Raw genomic sequence first — 26,845 nt, forward strand, 5'->3', positions numbered from 1 at the left:
CCGAAATTTGGATACCAAATTTTAATTTTTGGGTTACTATATGAGAGCACACAAAATTTCGCTTAAATCGCACCACCCATCCCCGAGATCTGGCGTTTTTGAAAATTAGGGTAAGGTGGAGCGTCCGCCCTCCCTTCAGATATCAAAAAATGTAGTACCCTATTTTCACCACGGGGTCATTATGCACCATCTGTGAAAATTTCAAGAAAATCGGTCCAGCCGTTTCTGAGTTTATAAGGAACACACAAACATACAAACAAACTAACAAACAAACCTACAAACAAACACAAATTGATTTTTATATATAAGATATGCTTGATGGTGTCTTAAAGCTAGAAGGTTAGGGATGTGTTTCGGGGGAAAACACTCTAATACACGGTTAGGCACTGGGGTCCGGCAACCGGTAGGGGACACGGAGGCACATTGTAATACTAGGTAGTTCACGCAGATTGGTGGCTCAAATACACACCCCGAACGGCGTTCACGGGGCAAGGATGCGGTAGATCACACCATTCCACAACGAAATATTCGGGCGCGATAAACAAAAGTAGTCACACCCTACTATACGGCACAATACGCAGTTTTGTGACTAGAAGACACACCTTAATACACGGCACAGTTCGGGTTCACTCGGGGAACGTCACGGAGAGGTGTGGAGTGGCAAGGAGACACACTCCAATATACGGCACTGTTCACTCGCTATTACGAAGCTAAGAGGCAAGAGAGTAGTCTGTTTACACTTGGCACGGGGCAATGAATGGACACACCCTGATATGTTTGAGGCTGTAAGGCACTCTAAGATCACTCAAATCATCACCTATGTACGGCTTCTGACTCCTTGGTTGAGTGTCTCGAGAACTCATTGCGACTCCCGACTATGCGTCCATCCTGGGCGCGTACTTCTTTTGAATAATAACTTGTTTGAGTCCCCAAACTCGAAAAAAGTTGTTTAAGTTACCGGTGCAAATAATTTTGGTAAAAACAACCCCGCAAAAAAAGGTCAAAGCCCTTTTTAGTTTTATCATCTTGTTTACACTGAAATTGAGGGCCACGGTCGCTCAGAGGCTAGAATTTCCGCCATTGACGCTAAACGCCTGGGTTCAAATGCCAGTAAGAACAGATTTTTAGCGGTGATTATCCCCTTGTCCTCCTAGTGCTGGCGACACTTGTGTGGTACATATTTACCTTAGGTATTAAGTCGTATCAACTTCTTTACTAGCAGACGGACTAATAGGATGAAAATCTTTTACTCTTCATTGGTGCTGTTTTCTGCTTTTGAAATGAAAATTACTCCTTCATTCAACAGGAATATACGACATGCCGATACAAGCAGAGTATATCTCGTTATGCCAGAGTGCCAGTTTTGCGAATACACCCTCACAGAAATAAGTTTGCTGATATCAGCAAACACTGCCTGCTGATTTTAAATTACAAATTTGTAACTATCAAATTTGTAACAGCGATGCCCAACCCTTTACGGTAGCGTTAATGGAAATCCACATGTATTTTTTTCTCTTTTGATTCAGTCGTTGTTGAGACATCCACGAAAAGTAAAAAAGTCTATAAAGGTTCTTATGTCTTTGTTAAACATCAATCATTCAGTCTAAAAAAAAAATACTGCTAAAGCACATTGAGAGAATTAAAAATACTTGAAGACAGTACCTCACACATACAGTCACATTTTGATTTTAGGCATCGCTGCTATTGAAGAAATCCATCCCTATTTTATGAACATCAAAACAATAATTAGAGCATTTCCTATATGTATATATAGATTTTTTGATACATTTTGAGCTCCATTTTTGGTTCCATTGCATAAATATGATTTTAGTTGATATTTTTTCTGCTGCTATTTAAAATCATTAAAAAATTATTAAATTGTAGAAAACTATTGCAAAATACCTCTAATACTTAAATTCTTTTAAAATTTAGGTTATTTTCAGATTGTAACAATCTGAAAATAGCAGAAAATGATTGCTGTTTTAGCAAAAAAATTACTGCTGTCCGATTTATTTTGCTTTTTTTATTGTTTCTCAGAGTGCAACTTATAGTTAAATTTCCCATGAACATTCTGTTAAGGACGAGGGTATAATTCTCTCATATCATTGAGTGCAGTGCGATTGCAGTTTAAGCTCTTATGCCGGATCCGAACGGCGTGCCGCATAGCGACACCACTTGATAGAAAAGTTTTAGCATGACAGGATACCTTACAAATGTTGCCAGCATTAGTAAGGAGATAACCACCGTTGAAAATATTTCTGATGTTCACGACGGAACTTGAACTTAGGCGTTTGGCGCTATACGCGAAAATATTAACCACAGTGGTCCATGGTAGTTAGACCGGTTATACAAGGTAGTTAGACTGGCGAGTCGATGCTCCAAAGAATTCTTGACCGAATACAATTTCCTCAACAATCCCCGACGAACTCATATTAGTGGCAACCTCTTTCGGCGCTATTGTTTGCAGGGAAATGTGTTTCCACTATTAGTTCAAGTGTTTCCTCACTGGACATTGTCCATTGGCATGGGCAAATTTGTAAGGCCCAAAAAACACACACCAAGCGGTTACCAAAATCGTAATCTACGACAAATTCTAAAATGTTTTGCTTATGAAGTCATGGGTGTTTAATCAAAATCGTGTTGCCAGTTTTTAACGACAAAATTCGGGTTTGGTTCCATATAAATAAATCTTCCGATTTTGTCGTGAGCCCGGAGCATTGATCTTGATTTTAAATCCTTGGTTTCTTGAGCAAAACTTCTTAGCATTTTTCTTTGATTACGATTGTGACAATGTCAAAAATGTGCCCATCCTATTGTCCATTAGTTATCTATCATCTGAATGTACCTTACCGTAATAGATGTGAAGAATAGGATCCTCCGTAGCCTGAAGGCATCAGAAGTAACTTCCATGGAGTTTCAGAATTGCATTCAGGATCATGAGCTTCATTCGCAATCATGAGCTCCAACACAGAGACCACGTCCTTTTCAGGTATACAAGGAATAATGCTGTAGAATGTGTTCCGAAACTTATAGGACGTTTACATTGTCCGTTTACACTCACATACATACATGCGTTTACATAAGCATACATGCGTATACATGAATGTGCATATCACACACAACCATACACAATTGTTGAAAACAAGTGCATATTTTGGTACTTTTATCGATTATTCAGCCATGACATCGAGTTTATTTGGGGTTTAAAAATAAATCCTGCAAAAATTGGATTTATTCTGGCATGGTAAAATCTGCAAAAACCACAGGATTTAGCACTTAAATCTTGGAGAGGCCATCAATCCGGGTTTAGTGGCCAATGTAAACGTACTTTTATGTACCCTTCATAATAGGTGTGAGCGATAGGATCTTCCGTGGCCTAATGTCCTTGGATGTAAGTTTCAGTTATACAAGTGATAATGCAATAAAATGCGTTCCAAAACTTAGGTACCTTACTGTAATAGGTATGAAGGATAGGATCTTCAGTAGCCTAAAGGCATCGGTTGTAACCCCCACAGAGCTTCAGAATTCCATTCAGGATTTCATTTCCGCCTGTCCGTTGGCTTTCTTGTGTCGTTCACCTTGGCGGGCGATGTTTGCCCCTTGCTAAGGTTATGGGACATGTAGACCCAAAGGAGTCGTTTAAGGCATTCGCAAGCAAGAGGTCCACAGTTACCACGTCCTTCTCAGGTATACAAGCTATAATGCTATAAAATTTGTTCTGAAATTTATTCTAACTTGCCTTCCTTTTCGCTGCCATTTAACATTTCTCCTGACGTACCGAGAGGGTTCACAAATGTTGGGCTCTATGTAGGCGGGCCATAGGCTCAAAATGGGGCCTGACACCGAAGATAGTCCACTGGCTCTACAGGAGCGTGGTTGAACCAATACTAACGAGAATCTTTCTTACTAGGGATTACTTTCCACCTGTCCGTTGGCTCTCTTGTGTCGTTTACGTTGGCGGGCGATGTTTGCCCCTTGCTAAGGTTCTGGGACATGTGGATCCAAAGGAGTCGTTTAAGGCATTCGCAAGCAAGAGGTCCACAGTTACCACGTCCTTTTCAGGTGTACAAGATACAAGCTATAAAATGTGTTCTGAAATTTATTCTAACTTGCCTTCCTTTTCGCTACCATTTAACATTTCTCCTGACGTACCGAGAGGGTTCACAAATGATGGGCTCTATGTAGACGGGCCATAGGCTCAAAATGGGGCCTGACACCGAAGATAGTCCACTGGCTCTACAGGAGCGTGGTTGAACCAATACTAACAAGAATCTTTCTTACTAGGGCAACCGAGGCAATTCGAAACGACCCATGGTCATAGATAATAGGTTGAGGCTGCTCTGTGGCTATGAGTCTTACAGCGATGAGAAACTGAATAGAGGACTTGAGCAGGTCACACAATCGACGAATTTTCGAGTCACAATAGGAAATGGATGCGGTTTTAGATAGGATATTTATATGGGAGCCACTATGGTGCCTAGATTGGCATGCCTGCCTATCGTTCCCAAACGCCCGGGTTCAAATCCTGCCGGCGAGAACACCTTTAAACATTTTTCAGCGATGGTTATCCCCTCACCAAATGCTGGCAACATTTGTGACTATTTCAGCCATGTACAACTTCTCAACAAAGAGGTGTCATTTTTCAGGGACACGCCGTTCGGACTCGCCATAACAAAGGAGGTCCCTTTATCATTGAGCTTAAATTTGAATCGGGCACCACTCAATTGAAATTATGAGATGTTAGTTTCCCTCCAATTTGTTCCATAGTGGGATGTTTGGGAAACACTAGACCACACATAAGAGACATCACTTGTGGACGAGTGTGAGACACTGATGCCAACAGCGATCTATGTGTGGCGGAACTCTGATTTCCCATCTTGTAGTTCTTGTATATGTGTATATCTCAAAGTTAGAAGGGAAAACAGTTCTGGGAGTCTACAATGATGAACCAGAGACTAAGTTCTACATCCGGTTGTCTGGCCTTAGCGAGGGCGATTATGGAATGCGTGAGAGGGTAAGATCAACGCTAGAACATTGTTAAGCACACTATTTGCCCATTAGAACAATACCGAATAGGATAATGAGATTACGAGCGGTCTGGAAATGTAAGAAGAAGATTAACGAATTCACTGAGTATGAGTAACAATCTGCATTATCTGGCTACCAAGCCATTACAAGGGAGAACTAGAGGGCAGACGACTTGGCTGCAGCGGACAGACAACTGTTGTCGACAAACCCAGTGAATGTGAAGTCTTTCAAGGCTATGCAGTCCGAGTAAATACCGTAGGCTACGAGCGCAATGTGAAATAGTAAACCGGTCGGTAGAACGGCGAAAAACTTATGGGCATTAGGGCAATAGCAAATAGAATGAAGAGATCACAAACGATGTCGGATGGGGTGGGAAGCAGATTAACGACTTCTCTGAGTATGACTCAAACTGCATCATCTGGGTACTTGGCCAAAGTTGTGATAGGGGGAACCAGAGGGCAGAAGCCTTGGCCGTAAAGGCTACAGGTCTACCATCGACAATCTTAATGACCGCAAAGCCCTTCAAGGCGTTGTAGTCCGAGTTTAGGGCATGGGCGAAGAGTGCGTTTTTCCATTGTGGTACAATTGGAATGACGATAAAACTCCTATGGGGAGATCTGGATCGTGAGAAAACGAGACTAATACTGAAGGGGAGTAAATAGAATGCCAGTATGGTTTTCGGCATAATAACACAACACATAGGACTACTGGCACATTTTTGTAGAATAGGTGCTGTTAGTGACAGCGTGTATAGGGCATGTGCCAAAGACGATTAAAAGTTGGAGAATTTACTATGTCATTGCCCGGCTTTCGCGGCTAACAATTATTGACTCTAAGGTGTTGATACAATGCCAGACTTGAACCAACTTAGGGTGCCGAAACGATAAGGGATTATGTGAGTAGTACATAATTCCTTCTGAAATAAGTTTTGGCTATGTTGCTTTTCAGTATTTAAAGCCCGCCACAAGTCGATTACTGGCTTAGATGTATGCCTATAGTGACAGGGGTTGGGTTGAAATCCGCACCCTCTTATCAAACGAACCTAACCTTCTCTAACTTTTAGCGGAGGTAAGTGGTAATTATACTTGGTGTTGGAGGTCAGTGCCCACACTGTATGATGAAGTAAAAACATTGAGCTGAGTTTTTTGTCTCCTTTTAGTTTTGTTTTACTTCTGAGCTTCTAGCAAAATCGTACCCCTCTTTGCCATTTAAAAAATGTCACAACCTCTAACCTTTCACAGGTGCATTGAGAACACAAATGCAAAAAAAAAATCATTGTAAATGCATCACGTTTTCAATTCAAGACTCTCATATAATTCTTCTCTCGTGGTTTGTGTTTTTCTTTTCAGATCAATGAAAACGAGTTAAACGCCTTAAACAGGCAGCCAACATCACAACTGGGACAATAAACGCCAAAAAGTAAGTCAGCATCCAAGAACATAGAACTAGACCAGCGGAGCAACAGTTTTCCCAACAAACAGGACTTGAGGCCTTTCCGCTCCCCCACAATTTCTAAGCCCAGGCCAGAAATCACAAGTAGCCAGGACGGAGGGAAATCTAGATGTTCAATGAATTTTTTGCGGTTCTCTGTATAGAAATACAAAAAAAAAAAACAGAAACAAGAAAATCCCAAAACCAACGGAGACAGAGCTAAGAAACAGAAACGGGCATTTAGCTGAGCTGAGCCAGTTGCGATGCGAACGGCATAAAAGCAAGCAAGTAGTGGTCCAAATTTGCAGCCACAGCCAGTGTGAGTGCTTAAGCTAAAATGAAACAAGTTTCTGAGGAGGCTTTTGTGAGCAGAAGAAGCAACAGCAGCAGCGTTTTGGACGAAAATTGTATGCTAAACAGAAATTGAGAAAAACAAAACAGAAGAAAACGAAAATTCAAAACAAGACTTACAGGGGAGCCAGCCAGTGAAGTAAGCTAACAGCCAGCTAGCCAGCCAGTCAGTCAGTTTGTCTGTCTGTCAATTAGCCAGTTTTAAAGCCAAAACTAGAAACAAGCCCCAGCAACAACTACAACAACAACAACACTAATATTCAGGCAACAGTGTTTTGGGGAGACAGCTAGCCAACCAGCCAGCCAGTCAGTCAGTCAGCTAAGCAGCAGCCATTGTAGAAGTGACCTACAAAGACAGGTTTCTGATTTTTACTTTACACTCTGTTACTGGTGGTAAGCAACAAGAACCGCTTCCACAGACCCACTTGAGACGACCAGCAAACAACTAACCCGACTGACTGCTCAGCGAGGAAGCCAGCCAAGTCGATAGTAGCATCCCCGCGAGAAGTTGTTGCGGCAAGTAGGCGACCTCATCATGGCAACCACAACCACATTTACCACCATGATTCCAACCCCCTCCAAGAATACGGCAGCTACCAAAAGACCTGGACCCCCAGTGCCCCCCAGACCACAACAGTCGAGTCTGTTGAGAACCCAAAGAGATAATGCGGCAGCAGCGCTGCCACAACGCTCAGCCAGCAAAGTAGGTCTAGAATCTGCTGCCCAGATTCATAAGAAACCAACAGCGCCGTTGGCTGGAACATCAGGTGGAGCTGCAGCAAATGCTGGTGCTGGTGGTCGCACGGTTATCTACAAATCTCCATCGTTGACTATGCAAAAACGCCAAGAAGAACGTGAGAAACGCGTTGGCGAGGCAACCACAACAACAACAGCAAGTGTGGGTACTACTCCAAATCTAAATTCGGCAAACACAGCAGCAATAACAACAACAACAACAACGAAAAGTAATGCCATTACCCAAACGCCAACAACGAAATTGGGCAATGGCTCACAAGCGGCCACTAAACCACCGTTAAAATTGCGAAAAGCCCCCGATGTGCCCACATCCAAGGCGCGTTTGCAATCACCAGCAACGGAGACACCCTCCACCACCGCCTCTGCCTCCGCCAGCCAGGAGGCAAACAATATTGTCATAGTCCAGTCATCGCAGGGCTCGGTGACCCTTAATCGCCATCACTCGATGAATACACCATCGCATAGTAAACCGCCAGTGGGCAATCTGAAGGATAGTCGCCTCAGTTTGGGCAGAGCCGATTTTGAAAGGGTGGGCCATAAAATAAATCTAAGCCAACTGCAGCCCACCACTCAACCCTTGCCCAGGCCGCGTAAGATTGTAAAAATCCCTGTGGCCACCTTGGACATGGATGACACAAATTCCAATTGCACCAATCACTCGGCATCATCGGCCTCCACAAATTCCCACAGCTCTTTGACCACCAACTCCTCCGTGTCGTCGTCGTCAGGGGGCTCTGCTGGGGGACTGGCGGTGAATCTTTTCAAACGTTCTAAGACCACACTTGACAACTTTACCTCACGTTCCTCGCATCACATTACCACAGTGACCACGGGACACTCAACGGGCAGTTACCTCAGCGGCAAGACGGTGGAAATCAAAAACAATCTCAAGAATGCCGCCGAACGTCTATTTTCAGAAATTATGGTCAATCAACAGAAACATGGCAGTGGCAACTCCGAAATGCATGGACTGGCCAATATGGTGATAACCAAACATGAAAGAGCCATACAGCATCAGGCCATGGGGGAAACTGGTCGTGAGCGAACCGCTACAGGCGCAGGCCAGCATAATAATGTGACAGTGGTAACCACCAGCAACACCTCCCAGGGAACGGAGGAGGCTGCCTTGCAAATCAATGACAATTGCACACGCATTAACATTACCACAGTTAACAGTGCGAAAACTCCCTCCAAGATACCAGCAAGCAGTGCTGGCGGTTTGCTGGCCCCATCCCATCAGTTGGAGCAACGACAAGTGGTTTCGGCCTTTAATTCCCCAGAGAAGAAATCGGCCGCCTTTCATGAAATGCTTATCTCAGAATTGGCAGCAATGCGTACCAGATCATGCTCCTTGGAAAATTTGCAAACAAAGACCAAAACCCAAATGAACCCTCAGCCAACAACACAACAGCTCCAATTACAATTCACTTCTAACACAAAGACTCAGCAGGTCTCAGAGGTAATACAGAGCAACAGTAACAACAACAACAGCAGCAGCAGCAACAGCAACACCAGCTCCCTGCTTCAAGCCAAAAAGATGCAAGATGAGGAACACTCCTCCAATCCCGATGATGACATCGACGCCGATAACATTGAAGATGCCGATGGTGATGATGGCGATGACCATCATGACATTGAGAATGTTCTCAAAAAATCCCTAAAAGTGATGAGTGCAGCATCACAGAATTCTCCTCGCAAACGTACACCCTCTGGCTGCTCTTCAGACTCTTCGCCCTATGGCACTGAACGTTCATCGCGCATACGCACCTCAGATTGGATAGAGGTGGGTGATAATGGCAAACAGGTTACCCTAACCAGTTGTCACATTAGTCTGGAGGATTCGGGGCTTGAGGATGAGGAGCGCATGGATGAAATGTCCTCGTCGGGTGTGGGAGATTCATGGGATAGTGTTAAGGAAGCGGAACAGCAGCAACAACTGCAGCAGGCTAAGCGCAGTCGCAGTGTTAAAAGGTAAGTGAAGGGAATATTTGTTCTTCTTATTCGCAGGCAAAAGATATTAAGGGGCTCCATTTTTAAGACAAATTTTTATAAAAATTTGATTTATAATTTTTTAAGATTAAAAGGTTTTTTCAAACCACAATGTTTTAAGAAGCTTTATTCTCAATTATAAAAGAAAAAGATATACTCCTTAATTTAGACTGGTGTTTTTAAGATCCTTGGTTACGGAGCCAGGCTAGGTTAAGGTATTTTTCTTAAAATGATTGGCTTTCCAGCAGGAAAGATAGGCTGTTCCCTAAAAGTGCTGCCTTCATGAAACGATAATGGCTTTGAAATTCATGAATCTGGGAAAGATAACAAATCAATTTTGTCCTAAGTATCTGTAAAAGGACAAAATGCCCAAAACTTCCCCAGGATCGTAGATTAAAAGCCGTGAAGAGACGCTAAGAGGTGCATAGGAATCCAGCCAATGCTACATCCCCGGAAAAGTATTGTCTGGCATTAACCCAAGTGTATATTCCATGCGTGCACGAGCCGGTTTTTTTAGATTAGCTTGAAGGGCATCGGACTCGCAAACTCACTCTCTAGCCGGTTCACTCGAAGGCCTTATCAATGAACAGTCAGAACTAATATCTGCAGCCTGAGGCCATGTTTCGTCAACTCCTTGATGAATGACGTATTACTCCGCCAAAACACTTAGCCACAGAGTCTTGGTCTTCTAGCAACCCACAGCGTCAGCCCGCTCCTTTGCGTGGTTTTCGTCTAAACTAAAAAACGCCGCACAGGGGAGAGTTTACTATTTCATTAGCATCAACGCCACTCAACAGTGATTTATTCCTGGTTAGCTTGAAGGCCGCATCGTTTTCCGTAAGTTCTTGATGGCCCGGGACCCAGCCTTTCCCATAGTTCGAAGAAAATGTTTCCAACCCCCAACTTGTCTTGACCTCATATGACCGGAAGTAAGAGCCTTCAGTATAAACTGACTGTCTACGTATATCGTGTATACAAATGGTCCCAGCCCAGAGATCCCTTGTCGGGAAGAGTGCGTCCAGCCTGTCAGCAAGAAAGGTAAGGAAATAAAGGTACCGGATAACGTGGAAAGCGTCCGCCATACTAAGAATCTCGCACAGACGAGGTTTCTCTGATTCAGCAGCACCATCAGCGATTATCACCGATCCATTTCTGATTTGCTCGTCGGCAGTTTCATCGTCTGCCATCCCTTCATGGTCCAGACCACAGCAGTGTATGATGGCCTTTCTCACGCTACGAAGAAGCTCTGTACATCTCCTAATTAGAGTTTATACCTCATATAGCCCGATCCTAGAGCTTTTAGCATAGATTGGCTGTCTACCTATGTCGTGGCAATCCCATCGTGCAGCCTCTTATGCATGAAAATAGTTTCCTGTGCCTATAGGGTCATGAGAATTTATATGTGATGGGCGCTACAGCATTCCAGATTAATATATGATTGCCTAATTACAAGGAACTTAGTGAAGAATCCTCCCCCGCGCACAACTCCAATTAAGACCCCTTTCGTCTATGAAAAAAGTCGTGGGAAAGGATATGGGCGATGCATCCAAACCCTAAATATCCTTTTCGCCCAAAAAACTAGCCAGTTCTTCAACGTGGCACTAAATCGAAAAACCCTCGCCTCTGCTAAATGCTTAGAATAGTGTACAGTTTCCACGGTTACCGATACCGGGTAATTTTGTTCAACGGTGGTTATCCCCTCCTAATGCTAGCGACATATGTGAGGTACTGTACCATTTGGTATGACATCCGTGTAAAAACTTCTCCGTTCGGACACGGCTGTAAAAAGCAGGCTCATTATCATTGAGCTTAAACTTGGTTATGAAACGTTTGCCCCTGTTCCTTAATGGAATATTCATGGATAAATTTGCATAGTTGAAGATGATCTATATATGGATATACCACCCATTATAACGATTTCCCGATAAGAATTCTTGAATTTATAAAAATTGTATTTTGCTCCGATTTCGATGAACAACAATGTATCCAAATTTACTACCCGTTTCCACCGTTACAGTGAGTTGCATTGTACCCCTCAGCATCCGAGTATGGGGCTGATCTGACCATAATTGTATATAGCCTGATCTTCCGATTGAATGCAATCAAACGAAAGCCGAATTTTTACCCTCCATTTCCGAAATTTGGTGCAGATCCCTTGACTATTGTACCAGTTGTAGTCAATATCAGAACTTATTAAATTTTTTCTTTGAAATTTGAATCAGTGAGATCCCTTTACGGTATTAGACCCCCGACGTCCAAACCGAGTACATGAGGAATATAGTCTAGACCGGGTCATTAAAGGCTTATAATAATTATATCAGATGGTTTCATTCCGCATACACTGAATAAATACACTGAAACAGAAGAAAGTGAAATAATTTTGGGGGATTCCTAGGGAATTTTTTAAATAATTAGCTTGGTATTGATAATTGGGAAAAACCTACCAAAATTTGAGGTCAGCCTACCAAAAGAAAAACTACAAACAATATCAAGCTATAGTTCATTTCGGACCATAATTGAATTGAATATTGGAGATCATAGTCATTGTGTAAAATTTCAACCAAATCTAGTAAGAATTGCGCACTTTAGGGGCTGAAGAAGTAAAATAGGGAGATCGGTTTATAGGGGAGCTGTATTAGGCTATAAACCGATTCATATCATATTCGACACGTATGTTGAAGGTCATGAGAGAACCAGTTGTACACAATTTCAGCCAGATCGGATAATACTTGCACCCTTTAGAGGCTCAAGAAGTCAAGATCCCATATAGGTTTATATGGCAGCTACATCAGGTTATGGACCGCTTTCAACTATTCTTAGCACAGTTGTTGAAAGTCACAATAAAACACCTCATGCAAAATTTTTCAACCAAATCGGATAATAATTGAGTCCGCTATTGGCTCAAGAAGTCACGACCCCAAATCGATTTATATGGCAGCTATATCAGGTTATGAACCGATTTGAACTATTCTCAACACAGTTGTTGGAAGTCATAACAAAACGCCACGTGCAAAATTAGAGCCAAATCGGATAAGAATTGTGCTCTCTAACGGCTCAAGAAGTCAAGATCCCAGATCGGTTTATATGGCAGTTATATCAAAACGTGGACCGATAAAGCCCATTTGCAATCCCAACCGACCTACACTAATAAGATATATTTGTGCAAAATTTCAAGCGGCAAGTTTTACTCCTTCGAAAGTTAGCGTGCTTTCGACAGACAGGTGGACGGACATGGCTAGATCGACTTAGAATGTCATGACGATCAAGAATATATATACTTTATGGGGTCTTAGACGAATATTTCGAGGAGTTACAAACAGAATAACGAAATTAGTATACCCCCATCCTACCTATTTTTGGTAGGAACCTACTAAAAACGGCAACACTGCCTAAGACGTTTTTAGAACGTTAGATTTAATGGCTGGCTGGCTGGCTGGCTGTCTGAGAGATCACCGTGGCGCAGAGGTTAATATGTTCGCCTATGACGTTGAAGGCATGGGTTCAAATTCTGGTCTTAGAACATTGGAAGATTTTTCAGCGATGTTTATCCCTCCTCCTAATGCAGCACTCATTGAAATATGAGAAGTTTGCAAATTTGCAAATTGTTGGCTGTCTAATAAGACATGCCAGCCTTCTTAAGCCAAACTGCAGTTATCGGGTAACCTTCTCGATTTATCCACTCCTAATTCTTTGGAATGGGTTAGATTGAATAGAAGTTGCGGATATTTATCCGCCCCATACCACTATGGACATACACCTAAGCCAGTAATCAACCTGTTATGTGTTTCAATTATAAAAGGAACCTCGAAGATTGAAAATCTATGTCAGGAACTATGTACTACAAAAAAGTCCCTAATTGCTTTCGGTACCACATTCCTACGTTTGTTAATGTCTGGTATTGTGTCCTCACCTATGCGCCGATGTCTGTTAGCTGCGAAAGCCGGGTAATGGCATAGGAAGTGCCCTAACATGTGCCGCTCCTATTTTATAAAAGTGAGCTCTTAGTCCCATGATACCGATAGCTATACTGACTTCCTTCTTACTTCCTTTCAGTAATAGCCTCGTCGATGTAAACTCCAAAGCCTATTCGGTCTGGAAGCATCCATAAAAAAAGTCTATGTAACTTGTATTACTAAAGCTACGTCAGCTCCAATCGGCATGAATAACAAAGTGCCCGTAGCCGCTGCTTAAGCAAAGAGAAGACTCTCTTATTCACTAGGTTGAGGTATCAGCACTTTCTCTGCATAATGATCAGAGGCAACATAAAATTCAGTAAATCAGACGGCTCTGATATACCAACAAGCCATCTTTTAGTTCCGACGGAGTATTGAACAGTTAAACTATTTTTGAATCGGCGTCCACCATATCACAATACCATATTTCAATCTACAATAATCATGATGAGAAATGCACAAACCGCGTTCTACCACGTTAGCCATATTTTACGATTCACAACCCTAAAGTATGTTGCCTTGTGATTTCTATGCTAAAGTGACTGGATTGCAATAAAATCAAGCTTACCACACTATTCTCCAATCTTTCAATGTCATCTCCAGCCTTGATTTAGATTTTTTTTTTCATTCACATACAACTTGTTCACTCGCACATTGTCTTTTGGCGGTAATTATGAAAATTTTACTAGGAAAACTTCTCATTGCGAGTGAAATGTAGGCGGGCAGTTGTAGAAATACTGACACGTAGTATATAACAATTTATCAAACTTTCCAAGCACACAACTTATGGGCAACAATGACAACAACAAATACTGTAACATTTGTTGTCAACAAACTGAAAATGTGTTTTTTTGTTGTTGTTTATCAGTAATTAAATATAAGGAAAACAATACAAATATTACGTTCGAGCGGTGCATTCAATGTTGAAATTTCAGGTGTGGGCTGTGGGAGAGTTTTATAGTGAATGCGAAACTTTGAAAAGCTATTTATGGGAAAAAATTTAGCTTAGAGGCCAATAGGGTTACGATATAAATTGTTGAGAGGGTTGATTTTAAATCAGCAAGAGAAACGATGTAATCGATTGTTTATAGCACCTTAAAGAAGATTTTAGAAATTGTTGATGCTGAGATAGTTTGTAATGACTTTAATTTAGAAAGAAGAGATAGCTTAGAATGCAGGAGCGGTATTGAAGGTATTTTTGATTAACAATTTAAGAGTGTTTAGTTACCAAAAAGTTTATATCATCTAACCAAAATACAGATATGTTCCAACATAAGGGTCACTTCCTAATAGGACCTACGCTATTTTGTAGTGGCCTGAAATAATGGATCTAGATGGTTGATATCAGACAGAGGTTCCAAACATGACGGATATATGTCGTATTCCTCAAACGCCATAATAAGTCTTGAGGAATTGTGTTTTACGGATTCAACTAAGTTTTTATCCCCCTCCCATTTTTAACTTTCCATCCACCAACACAATGCATAAACTTGCGTTTTATTTGATTAAAAAACAAGTAAACGCGTGCTAAGTTCGGCCGGGCCGAATCTTATATACCCTCCACCATGGATCGCATTTGTCGAGTTGTATTCCCGGCATCTCTTCTTAGGCAAAAAAAAGGATATAAGAAAAGATTTGCTCTGCTATTAGAGCGATATCTAGATATGGTCCGGTTTGGACCACAATTAAATTATATGTTGGAGACCTGTGTAAAATGTCAGCCAATTCGAATAAGAATTGCACCCTTTGGGGGCTCAAGAAGTAAAATAGAGAGATCGATTTATATGGAAGCTGTATCGGGCTATAGACCGATTCAGACCATAATAAACACGTATGTTGATGGTCATGAGAGAATCCGTCGTAGAAACTTTCAGGCAAATCGGATAATAATTGCGACCTCTAGAGGCTCAAGAAGTCAAGATCCCAGATCGGTTTATATGGCAGCTATATCAGGTTATGAACCGATTTGAACCTTATTTGACACAGTTGTTGAAAGTAAAAATAAAATACGTCATGCAAAATTTCAGCCAAATCGGATAGGAATTGCGAACTCTAGAAGCTCAAGAAGTCAAATCCTCAGATCTGTTTATATGACAGCTATATCAGGTTATGGACCGATTTCAACCATACTTGGCACAGTTGTTGGGTATCATAACAAAACACGTCGTGCGAAATTCCATTCCAATCGGATAGGAATTGCGCCCTCTAGAAGCTCACGAAGTCAAGTCCCCAGATCTGTTTATACGGCAGCTATACCATGCTATGAACCGATTTGAACCATACTTGGCACAGTTGTTAGATATCATAACAAAATACTACGTGCAAAATTTCATTCCAATCGTATAAGAATTGCGCACTCTAGAGGCTCAAGAAGTCAAGAACCAAGATCGGTTTATATGGCAGCTATATCAAAACATGGACCGATATGGCCCATTTACAATACCAACCGACCTACACTAATAAGAAGTATTTGTGCAAAATTTCAAGCGGCTATCTTTACTCCTTCGGAAGTGAGCGTGCTTTCGACAGACAGACGGACGGACGGACATGGCTAGATCGACATAAAATGTCGCGACGATCAAGAATATATATACTTTATGGGGTCTCAGACGAATATTTCAAGTAGTTACAAACAGAATGACGAAATTAGTATACCCCCCATCCTATGGTAGAGGGTATAAAATACAACAGTGGTTACCCCCTTCTAATGCTGGCTACATTTGTGAGGTATCGTGTTTAGTTAAAACTTCTCTACCAAGTGGTGTCGCTATGCGGTATGCCGTTCGGACTCTGCATATAACAAGGAGACACCTTATCATTAAGCTTAAACTTTAATCGTAATGCACTCATTGATATGGGAGATGTATCCCCTGTTCCTTAATGTAATGTTTATGTTTATTTAGTTAAACCCTGGAGAGGGTCCACCAATGCAAATTATGAGCTGCGAGAATAGCGGAGATATGTATCTTGATTAGAGATGTGCATGTGAGTGATTTTTCACTCAGGCTCACGCACGCTCACGAGAAACAATTTTACTCACACACGACTTTGTTATGTCGACTTATGTTCACGCATGTTGACGAGCCGAAAAATTTTACTCACGAACGACTAACGTCTCATGAAACACCCACGACTTACTAGACAATCACGAGGACCTCACGAGAAAATAACGACTTACGAGGCACTCACGAGAAATTCATGACTCACGAAAAACTCACGAGTCACGGCGAAACAAATATTTTTCCCATGAAGCGAATAATCATTTTTTGTTCATTCGTCTCAAATCATACAGCATTTGAACATACGAAGATCAATGTATAAAATTTATCAACCAGTTTTTTGCTCTTTTCATTTTTATGCACCTATAAACCTAACCTCTGCGCTACGGTGGAGGCCAACGATTCTTAACTTTAAATACCGTATGACTTGAGAGCATGCAAAATAGTTCGTTTTTCGTTACTGTTTAAAACTTTAGTCGCGCTTTTCTCATGAGTCGTGAGTGTCTCGTGAGCGTCTAGTAAGTCGTGAGTGTCTTGTGAGTAGCGAGTGTCACGTGAGTGTCTCGTGAGTCGAGATTTTCTCGCGAGTCGTGATTAGTGTCGTGAGCATGATTTCGCCCCTCACGCAAGAAGAATTTTTATTCAATCACGTTAACGCACAATCACGTGACTGCATTTGGATCTCACTCAAGAATCACGTGACTCACGGGTGACACGACAACTCACGACTCAAGTGCACACCTCTTATCTTGATGCTGCGATTCGCGACAGCAGAATGTATTGCTACCCTCAAAAAGCTCCACGTAGGCAGAGTAAAGGGTAAGGGCGACGAACGCATGTGGCACTGTAGAACACCGAAACTGTCTGTTCGACGAGGCTGCTACTGAAAGAGAGTAAGAGGCAATTTAATATAGCTTCAGTCTAAATCGATTCATAACCTGATATAGCTTTCATATAAATCGATACCGGATCTTAACTACTTGAATCTCTAGAGGGCGCAATTCTTAACCAATATGAATGAAATTTATTTCTAAATCGATTCATAGTCTAATATAGCTCCCGTATATATCGATCTTCTGATTTTACTTCTTGAGCCACTAAAGGGTACAATTCTTATCCAATTTGGCAGAAATTATGCGCAATGACATCTGCTATGGGCTGTAGTATCCAGGCCAATTATGGGCCGAATCGGTCCAAAACCATTATTCTTTGTTTGCCTATAAAGAGATACGGGAAAAGAACTTGACAAATGCGATACATGTGGAGGGTATATAAGATTCGGTCCGGCCGAACTTAACACGCTTTTATTTTTTCTTTAACGTTTTGTTTGCCACAGTACATTCATGTTTTATCGTCGCTGTTATAATAAAAAACCTTACCCTTTAATTAATCCACCTATACCGTGTCGGTCGATCAGCCTTTTTAAATATACAATGCAATTGAGTGACGTAGTAGGTAAACCCAAACACTTGCACATATTGATTAATATTGCTGGTCTAGGCATATTACAATGCAAGATATGTAGCCAAGCAATATGTGCAAACATTCATCTTATCATTGACATTTCTATACACTTCACCATAGGTTAGGGGTATATTAACTTTGTTTGAGTTGTTGGGAACAACTCGAAATATTAAATTAACCCACTAGTGCAGAATGCAACAGCACATTTTTTTTCAATTCGTTTTTATAACCACCACCATAGAATGGGAATATACTAATCTAGTCATTCCGTGTGTAACACCTCGAAATATTCGTCTAAGACCCTATCAAGCATATATATTCTTGATCGTCTTGACGTTCTGAGTCGATCTAGCCATGCCCGTCTGTCGATATAACGATAGTGGTGGAACGCGTAAAGGTAGGCGCTTGAAATTTTTCACAGACACCTCTTATTGATGTCGGTCGTTGGGGATTGCACATGGTCCATACCGGTTCAGATTTAGATATGGCTCCCATATAAACCGATCTCCCGATTTGACTTCTTGAGCCCCTGGAAGCCGTAATATTTGTCCGATTTGGCGGAAATTTGGCACGTAGTGTTCTGTTGTGACTTCCAACAACTGTGCCAAGTACGGTCTGAATCGGTATATAATCTTATATAGCTTCCGATATAGACCGATCTCCCGATTTGACTTCTTTAGTCCTTACAAGCCGCAATTTTTGTCCGATCTGGCTGAAATTTGGCATCGGACAACTGTTCCTAGTACGGTCCAAATCGGTCTATTACCTGATATTACTCCCATATAAACCGATCTCCCGATTTGACATCTTGAGACCTTACAAGCCGCACATTTTGTCCAAATTGGCTCAAATTTTGCATGTGGTATTCCGGTATGACTTCTAACAATTGTGCTAACTTCGGTCCAAATCGATCTATAACCTGATATAGCTCCCATATGAACCTACTCGCGAATTGACTTCTTGAGCCCCTGAAAGCCCCAATTTTTGTCCGATCTGGCTGAAATTTGACATCGGACAACTGTTCCTAGTACGGTCCAAATCGGTCTATTACCTGATATTACTCCCATATAAACCGATCTCCCGATTTGACATCTTGAGTCCTTACAAGCCGCACATTTTGTCCAATTTGGCTCAAATTTTGCATGTGGTATTCCGGTATGACTTCCAACAACTGTGCTAACTTCGGTCCAAATCGATCTATAACCTGATATAGCCCCCATATAAACCGATCTCCCGATTTGACTTCTTGAGCCCCAGATAGCCGCAATTATTGTCCGATTTGGATGAAATTCTGCATGTGGTGTTCCGTTATTACTTCCAACAACTGTCAAGTACGGTCCAAATCGGTCTATAACCTGATATAGCTTTCATATAAACCGATCTTGAGTCCTTACAAGCCGCAATTTTTGTCCGATTTGGCTGAAATTTGGCAAGTAGTGTTCTCGAATCTCGAATCGGTCTATAACCTCATATAGCTCCCATGTAAACAGTTCTCTCGTTCATCCTTGTTCGGTTCCTATAAGCTTTAATTTCCCGTTTCCTTGATCAGCGTAAAAATCTAAGACGATCTAGCCATATCCGTCCGTCTGTCTGTTGAAATCTCGCTACAGTCTTTACAAATTGGGATATTGAGTTGAAACTTTGGACAGATCCTTTTTTTGTCCATAAGCAGGTTAAGTTGGAAGATGGGCTATGGGTTATAGACCGATCCGCCGATTTAGGGTCTTAGGCCCATAAAAGCCACATTTATTATCCGATTTTGCCAAATTTTTAGACAGTGAGTTGCGTTAGGCCACTCGACATCCATCTCCAATTTGGCCCCGATCGGTTTAGATTTGGATATAGCTGCCATATAGACGGATCTCTCGATTTAAGATTATGGGCCCATAGAAGGCGCATTTATTGTCCGATGCCGTCGAAATTTGGGACAGTGACTTTAGTTAGGCTCTTCGACATCCTTCTTGTATTTGGGCCAGATCGGTCCAGATTTAGATATAGCTGCCATATAGACGGATCTCTCGATTTAAGGCCTTGGGCGCATTTATTGTCCGATTTCGTCGAAATTTGGGACAGTGACTTAGATTAGACCCTTCGACATCTTTCTGCAATATGGCCCAGATCGGTCCAGATTTAGATATAACTGTCATATAGACCGATATCTCGATTTAAGGCTTTGGGCCCATAAAAGGCGCATTTATTGTCTGATGTCATCGAAATTTGAGACAGTGAGGTAATTCGACATCTTTCTGCAATATGGCACAGATCGGTCCAGATTTGGATATACACCGATCTCTCGATTTAAGGTCTTGGGCCCATAAAAGTCGCATTTATTATCCGATTTCGCCGAAATTTGGGACAGTGAGTTGTGTTAGGCCCTTTAATATCATTCTTCAATTTGGCTTAGACCGGTTCAGATTTGGATATAGCTGCCATATAGACGGATCTTTCGATCTAAGGTCCGATTTCGCCGACATTTGGGACAGTGACTTAGATTAGACTCTTCGACATCTTTCTGCATTTGGCCCAGATCGGTCCAGATTTGGATATAGCTGCCATATAGACCATATGACCATATGAGCATTTATTGTCCGATTTCGCCGAAATTTGGAACAGTGAGTTGTGTTAGCGTCTTCGACATCCTTCTTCAATTTGGCCCAGATTGGTTCAGATTTGGATATAGCTGCCACATAGACCGATCTCTCGATTTAAGGTTTTGAGCCCATAAAACGCGCATTTATTGTCCGATTTCGCCGAAATTTGGGACAAGTTGTGTTAGCGCCTTCGACATCCTTCTTCAATTTGGCCCAGATCGGTTCAGATTTGGATATAGCTGCCATATAGACCGATATCTCGATTTAAAGTCTTGTGGCCCCATAAAAGACGCAGTTATAATCCGATTTCGCTCAAATTTGAAACGGTGACTTATGTAAGGATTTTCAACATCCATGTCGTTTATGATTCAGATCGGTCTTTATTTGAATATGGCAACCTAAAAGACCAATATTTTGTTCTGCAAAATTGAACTTGTACTTATTAGACCACTCCATATCCATGTCGAGTTTGGTTCAAATCGGAGCATATTTCGCTAAAGCTGCTATGGGGGCATAAATTATACATTTTTCACCGGATTCTGACGAAAGGTGGTGGGTATCCAAAGTTCATACCCAAGGTGGTGGGCATCCAAAGTTCGGCCCTGCCGAACTTAACGTCTTTTTACTTGTTTGATTTTCGTTTGTAAACAAGAACTTTAAAGTTGGAAATTTGATCAACGTTGTGGAACAACTTTGAACTGTGATATGTTCCAACTTCTTTTCTAAATGATTTTTCGAAATTTTCATATAAATGAATAGGTTGCGTAAGAAACAAAAACGTTCGATAAAACGGACACTAATGGGTTAATAGGCTTTAAAGCATATCTTAAATTGAACGCGATGATTTTTAAATCGTTTTTGGCGAATTTAGATATTCGAGTTTACTTTTTAGCCCATTTCTGGCTTAGGAATATGTCCATAATGGCATGGGGCGGATTAATATACCCTCTTCTTAACCTATCATATGTTCGTCCTAATGGCTGTTTGTTACCCCAAGTCGGTCTATCGATGATTTTTAAGTCGTTTTAGCGACTTTCGATATTCGAGTTTACTTTTTAGTATTTAGAGCGCACTACAAGCAGATTTCCCGCTTATGGATATGTCCGTAGTGGCATGGGGCGGATTAATATACCCTCTTCTCAACCTAACATATGTCCGTCCTAGTGTCTGTCTGTTAGCCCAAGTTACAATATCGATTGACTTCTTGATCACTTGGAAGTAACCATTTTAATACAATTTGATTGAAATTTCAAATGTTTTGCCATAATGTCCGACTTTTTATCCAGTTTGATCCGAATCCATGTTGTAGGGAACATACGATTCTTTCTTGTTCAATTTTACGCCTATACACTTGTTTTTCCTCTCTCTCTGCTACTTTTATGCGACGATCGCACGAAGAAAGAAACAATCTGCGGTTTTATAGAAATTCGCTGTCACCATTATTGACACATTGTTGTATAGAAAAACAAAAATAAAAAATGAATAAAATTATACAACAAAAGAAAGAAAATTACAAAAAAAAACTTACATAAATATGTAAATTTTATTTTAGCTGCGCTGTTCTTTTTTTTCTTTTGTTTTCCTATATTCTCAATATATGAATAATTATTGCATTTGCCCATGTTTGTAAGAGCCATTGAGGGGTAGACTATTGAGTAATTAAGCCACACAAAATGTAAGACAAACTGTGCAACAAAAGAGCCAAAGAAAACTGTTTCTTATTTTTTTTTTGCAATTTTTTGCATAGCCAAGATATCATTTGAGCGGCACTCAATAATCTTAGTTGCATTGACGGTTTCTTTGGCAAATGACATATTTTTGCATTAACGCTGTTTTAATCATTACGAAGGACACATTCAACAGAACAGGTGAGTGAATGAAGTATTAAAAAACACCATAACTGTTACTCCACTTGTTGGGCTAAAGTCAGGCTTGTGTTTTATCTGGTAACCCCTTTCATAAGTTTTAGCAAAGTTGTTTAGTGATATCATCAGCAGTTGGTTACTTTGTAGTTTAGCTTGAAGGTTTTCTTACAGGTTTACAATTACTTTTGTAAAGTCACATGACATCATAAACTGTAAAACTATTTTTTCTTATTTTTTTTTAATAATTTTATTTGAATGTCAAGAAACGGGTATTTGTCAAGTGTCGTATTATAAAACAAAGGGCTTAGTGGGGTAATAAATAGTCCCCGGAAATGTAAAAGGGGTTGTGTCAAGCACATATCGTTGATTATATATAATAATAAGATAAATTATATATTTAATTAAATGTAATTAAGTATTATGGAAAAGTGTTACATTTGGAATTTTTAGTGCAAAAGAAACAGATTATACATTGGATTTAATTAAATAAGAAATTTGAGTTTTAGGCTTGATGTTAGGACGGGCCATATATCATTATGTCATGTCGGCTATATGAGTTTAGCTAAAGCATGTTGGTTCATAGTTTGATCACTTATCAAAAACGTTTTGTAAATTTGTATATCCAACAACACAAGTGTAGTATAGGGTATTATTACAAATGCATATGATTGTAAAAGAAGCAACAAGCAAAAGCGTGCTAAGTTCGGCCGGGCCGAATTTTGGGAACCCACCTCCTTGGGTTCTGCTAAAAATTCATACAAAATAAATTAAGTTGTATGCCAAAATTTTATTCTACACACCAAACTTCTGTCAATTCAGCAAAAATTAAAACTTCTAGGAACCGAACAAGGATGATCGAGAGACGGGTTTAGATGAGAGCTATATCAGGTTATAGACCGATTTGGAACGTACTTGGCACAGTTATTGGAAGTCATGACAAAACACTACATGCAAAATTTCAGCCAAATCGGACAAAAATTGAGGCATGTTACGACTCAAGAAGTCAACTCGGGCGATCGGTTTATATGAGAGCTATGTCAGGTTCATGACCGATTTGAACCGTACTTAACGCAGTTGTTGGAAATCGTAACAGAACACTACATGCAAAATTTCAGCCAAATCGGATAAAAATTGGGGCTTCTGGAGCTCAAGAAGTCAAATCGGGAGAGCGGTTTATATGGGAGCTATATCAGGTTGTAGACCGATTTGGGCCGTATTTAACACAGTTGTTGGAAGTCGTAACATAATACTACATGCTAAATTTCAGCCAAATCGGACAAAAATTGCGCCTTGCAGGGGCTCGAGAAGTCAAATCGGGCGATCGGTTTATATGGGAGCTATATCAGGTTATAGACCGATTTGGACCGTACTTGACACATTTGTTGGAAGTCATAACAGAACACTACATACCAAATTTCAGTCTAATCGGGAAAAAACTGCGGCTTCCAGGGGCTCAAGAAGTCAAATCGGGAGATCGGATTATATGGGAGCTATATCTAACTATTAACCGATTTAGACCGTACTTAACGCAGTTGTTGGAAGTCGTAACAGAACACTACATGCAAAATTTCAGAGAAATCGGATAAAAATTGCGCCTTTCAGGGGCTCAAGAAGTCAAATTGGGAGATCGGTTTATATGTGAACTACATCAGGTTATAGAATGATTTGGACCGTACTTGAAACAGTTGTTAGGATAAGAATTGCGTCCTATATTGGATCAATAATAAAATTGGGAGATCTTTTTAAATGAAAGCAATATCAGGTTATGAGCCTACTTGGACCATGAATAACACAGTTGTTGACAGTCATAACAAAACACGTCAATGCTAAACTTCAGTCAAATCAGGTAATAATTGCGCACTCTAGCGGCTCCGGAAGTCAAGGTTACGAACCGATTTAAAATGTACTTGGCACAGTTGTCGACAGTCAAATAAAAACACTTCATTCAAAATGTTATCGAAATCGGATGATAATTGCGCCCTCTAGAGGCTCACAAAGTCAAGGTCCGAGATCAGATTATATGGGAGCTATATCAGGTTATGAGCCGACTTGAACCATACCTGGCGCAGTTGTTGGAAGTCATAACAAAAAACTTCATGTAAAATCACAGCCAAATCCTATAATAATTGCGCCCTCTAGTGGCTCAAGAAGTCGAGATCTAGGATCGGATTATATGGGAGCTATATCAGGTTATGAACCAATTTACCCTATACTTAGCGCGGTTGTTGGTGGTCGAACCAAAATACTTCATGCAAAATCTCAGCCAAATCGGATAATAATTGCGCCCTCTAGCGGCTCAAGATCGGTTTATATGGGAGTTATATCGGGTAATGAACCATTTTGGGTCATATTTGGCACAGTTGTTGATGGCCAAACCAAAACACTTCGTGCAAAATTTCAGTCAAATCGGTAATAAAAGCGCCCTCTAGCGGCTCAATAAGCCAAGATCCGAGATCGGTTTCTATGGGAGCTATATCAGGTTATGAACCGATTTGGATCACACTTGGCATACCACTTCATGGAAAATTTCGGCCAAATCGGTTAATAATTGCGCCCTCTAGCAGCTCAAGAAGTGAAGATCCGAGACCGGTTTATATGGGAGATATATCAGGTTATGCACCGATTGAGACAATACATGGCATAGTTGTTGGGAGTTAAAACATACCACTTCATGCAAAATTTGATGATAATTGCGCCGTCTAGAGACTCAAGAAGTTAGAATCCGTGATCTCTTTATATAGGAGCTATATCAGGTTACGAACCGATTTACACCATACTTGGCACAGTTGTTGTGAAATCAAAACAAACAATTTCATGCAAAATCTCAGCCAAATCGGTTAATAATTGCGCCATCTAGCGGCTCAAGAAGTAAAGACCCAAGATAGGAGTATATAGGAGCTATATCAGGTAATGAAACGATTTGAGCCATACTTGGCACAGTTGTTGATGGTCCAACAAAAACACTTTATGCAAAATTTTAGTCAAATCGGATTATAATTGTGCCCTCTAGCGGCTCAAGAAGTCAAGATACGCAATAGGTTTATATGGGAGCTACAACAGGTTACGAACCGATTTAGACCATACTTGGCACAGTTATTGATGGTCAAACCAAAATATTTCATACAAAGTCTCAGTCAATGGAATAAGAATTGCGCCATCTAGGGGCATAATAAGTCAAAATCTGAAATTGGTTTATAGAGGAGCTACATTGGGTTATGAACCGATTTGGAAGTCAAACAGAAACACTTCATGCAAATATTTCAGCCAAATCGGATAAGAATTGCGCCCTCTAGAGGCTGTAGAAGTCAAGACTCGAGATCGGTTTATATAGGAACTATATCAGGTTACGAATCGGTTTAGACCATACATGGCACAGTTGTTGCTGTTGAAATCAAAAATCGGAGCCAAATCGGATAGAGGGCAGGTCGAAATCGACGTAGAATGTTAAGACGATCGAAAATATATACTCTTTGTTGGGTTCAGATAAATTTTTCGATGTGTTACAAACTGACGAAATTAGTATACCCTCCCCCATAGGATAGAGTAACAGACAGGAGGTAATAGATGTTATGTTATGATATTATGTCAACGGAAAGATATGTAACTGGGAAGTATTGGATTATCACAGCTTCCCTGATCATCGTTATGTAAGCTTCAATCTTAGAGAAATTGCTGCAGCAGTGTTCCCTCGGCTAAACAGAAGAAAGACGGATTGGAATAAATATTGCCAAAAATTCTCCACGAATATCTCCTCCAGACCTGAAGTGGAAACTTCGGAGAATTATGCTTATATCAGCATAACCCAGAGCCAACTCTATGCGCAAACAGTGAACACCATGGCGGACACTAGAACTGGTTGGTCTAAGGAAGGTCCGCAAAGGCTCTTTAATAGGGCGAAAGGCACAAGGGCGCTGCTCGATTGGAGCGTCTTTAAGGCTGAGCTAATGTAAGGGCGAGCTGAGAAAGGTTGTGCAAATCCTAGTTGGAATTCTGCAGCTCTGTGAAGGATAGATCTGAGCACTCTAGGCTAAGTAAGATCCTATCCTCGAAAACTATTACATTGGGGTAAATTTTGAAGCCAGAGAATATGCGGACAATTTGTAGTGAGGAAACACTAGAACTACTCGTTGACACACATTTCCCGAGAAACGCTCCAAGGGACAACGTGGCGCCACAAGAGGTTGCCACTGATATGCGTTCGTCGAAGGAATTATTTGTCTGAGTTGAAAATTCCTTGGTCGATATAAAGTTTCGAGTTCTTTAAGTCGCCAGGCCCTGAATTAGCAGCAGACGAATTACAAGCTGTGTCTGATAGACTGATTTCTTAGCTAAGGGAGATATACTCAGCTTGTATCATCATGCCGTACATACTTGTGGAATGGAGAGGCACAAAGGTCATTTTCATTTCGAAAGCAAGG

General features: G+C 41.0%; 1 protein-coding gene across 2 annotated transcripts in view; it reads left to right on the forward strand.

Annotated features, from left to right (window-relative positions):
- LOC106093639 (rho GTPase-activating protein gacZ) overlaps window positions 1–26,845 on the forward strand; it is a 244,714-nt gene that overhangs the window by 22,175 nt on the left and 195,694 nt on the right. For both annotated transcript variants that reach the window (XM_059361585.1, XM_059361586.1), the window contains exon 2: window positions 6,378–9,537. In XM_059361585.1, coding sequence (XP_059217568.1) covers window positions 7,346–9,537 — 2,192 coding nt within the window. In that variant the 5' untranslated portion in view covers window positions 6,378–7,345. The remainder of the gene's footprint in view (window positions 1–6,377; window positions 9,538–26,845) is intronic.

This window comes from Stomoxys calcitrans, chromosome 2, assembly GCF_963082655.1.
Source record: "Stomoxys calcitrans chromosome 2, idStoCalc2.1, whole genome shotgun sequence".
In the NCBI taxonomy this organism is placed as follows: domain Eukaryota; kingdom Metazoa; phylum Arthropoda; class Insecta; order Diptera; family Muscidae; genus Stomoxys; species Stomoxys calcitrans.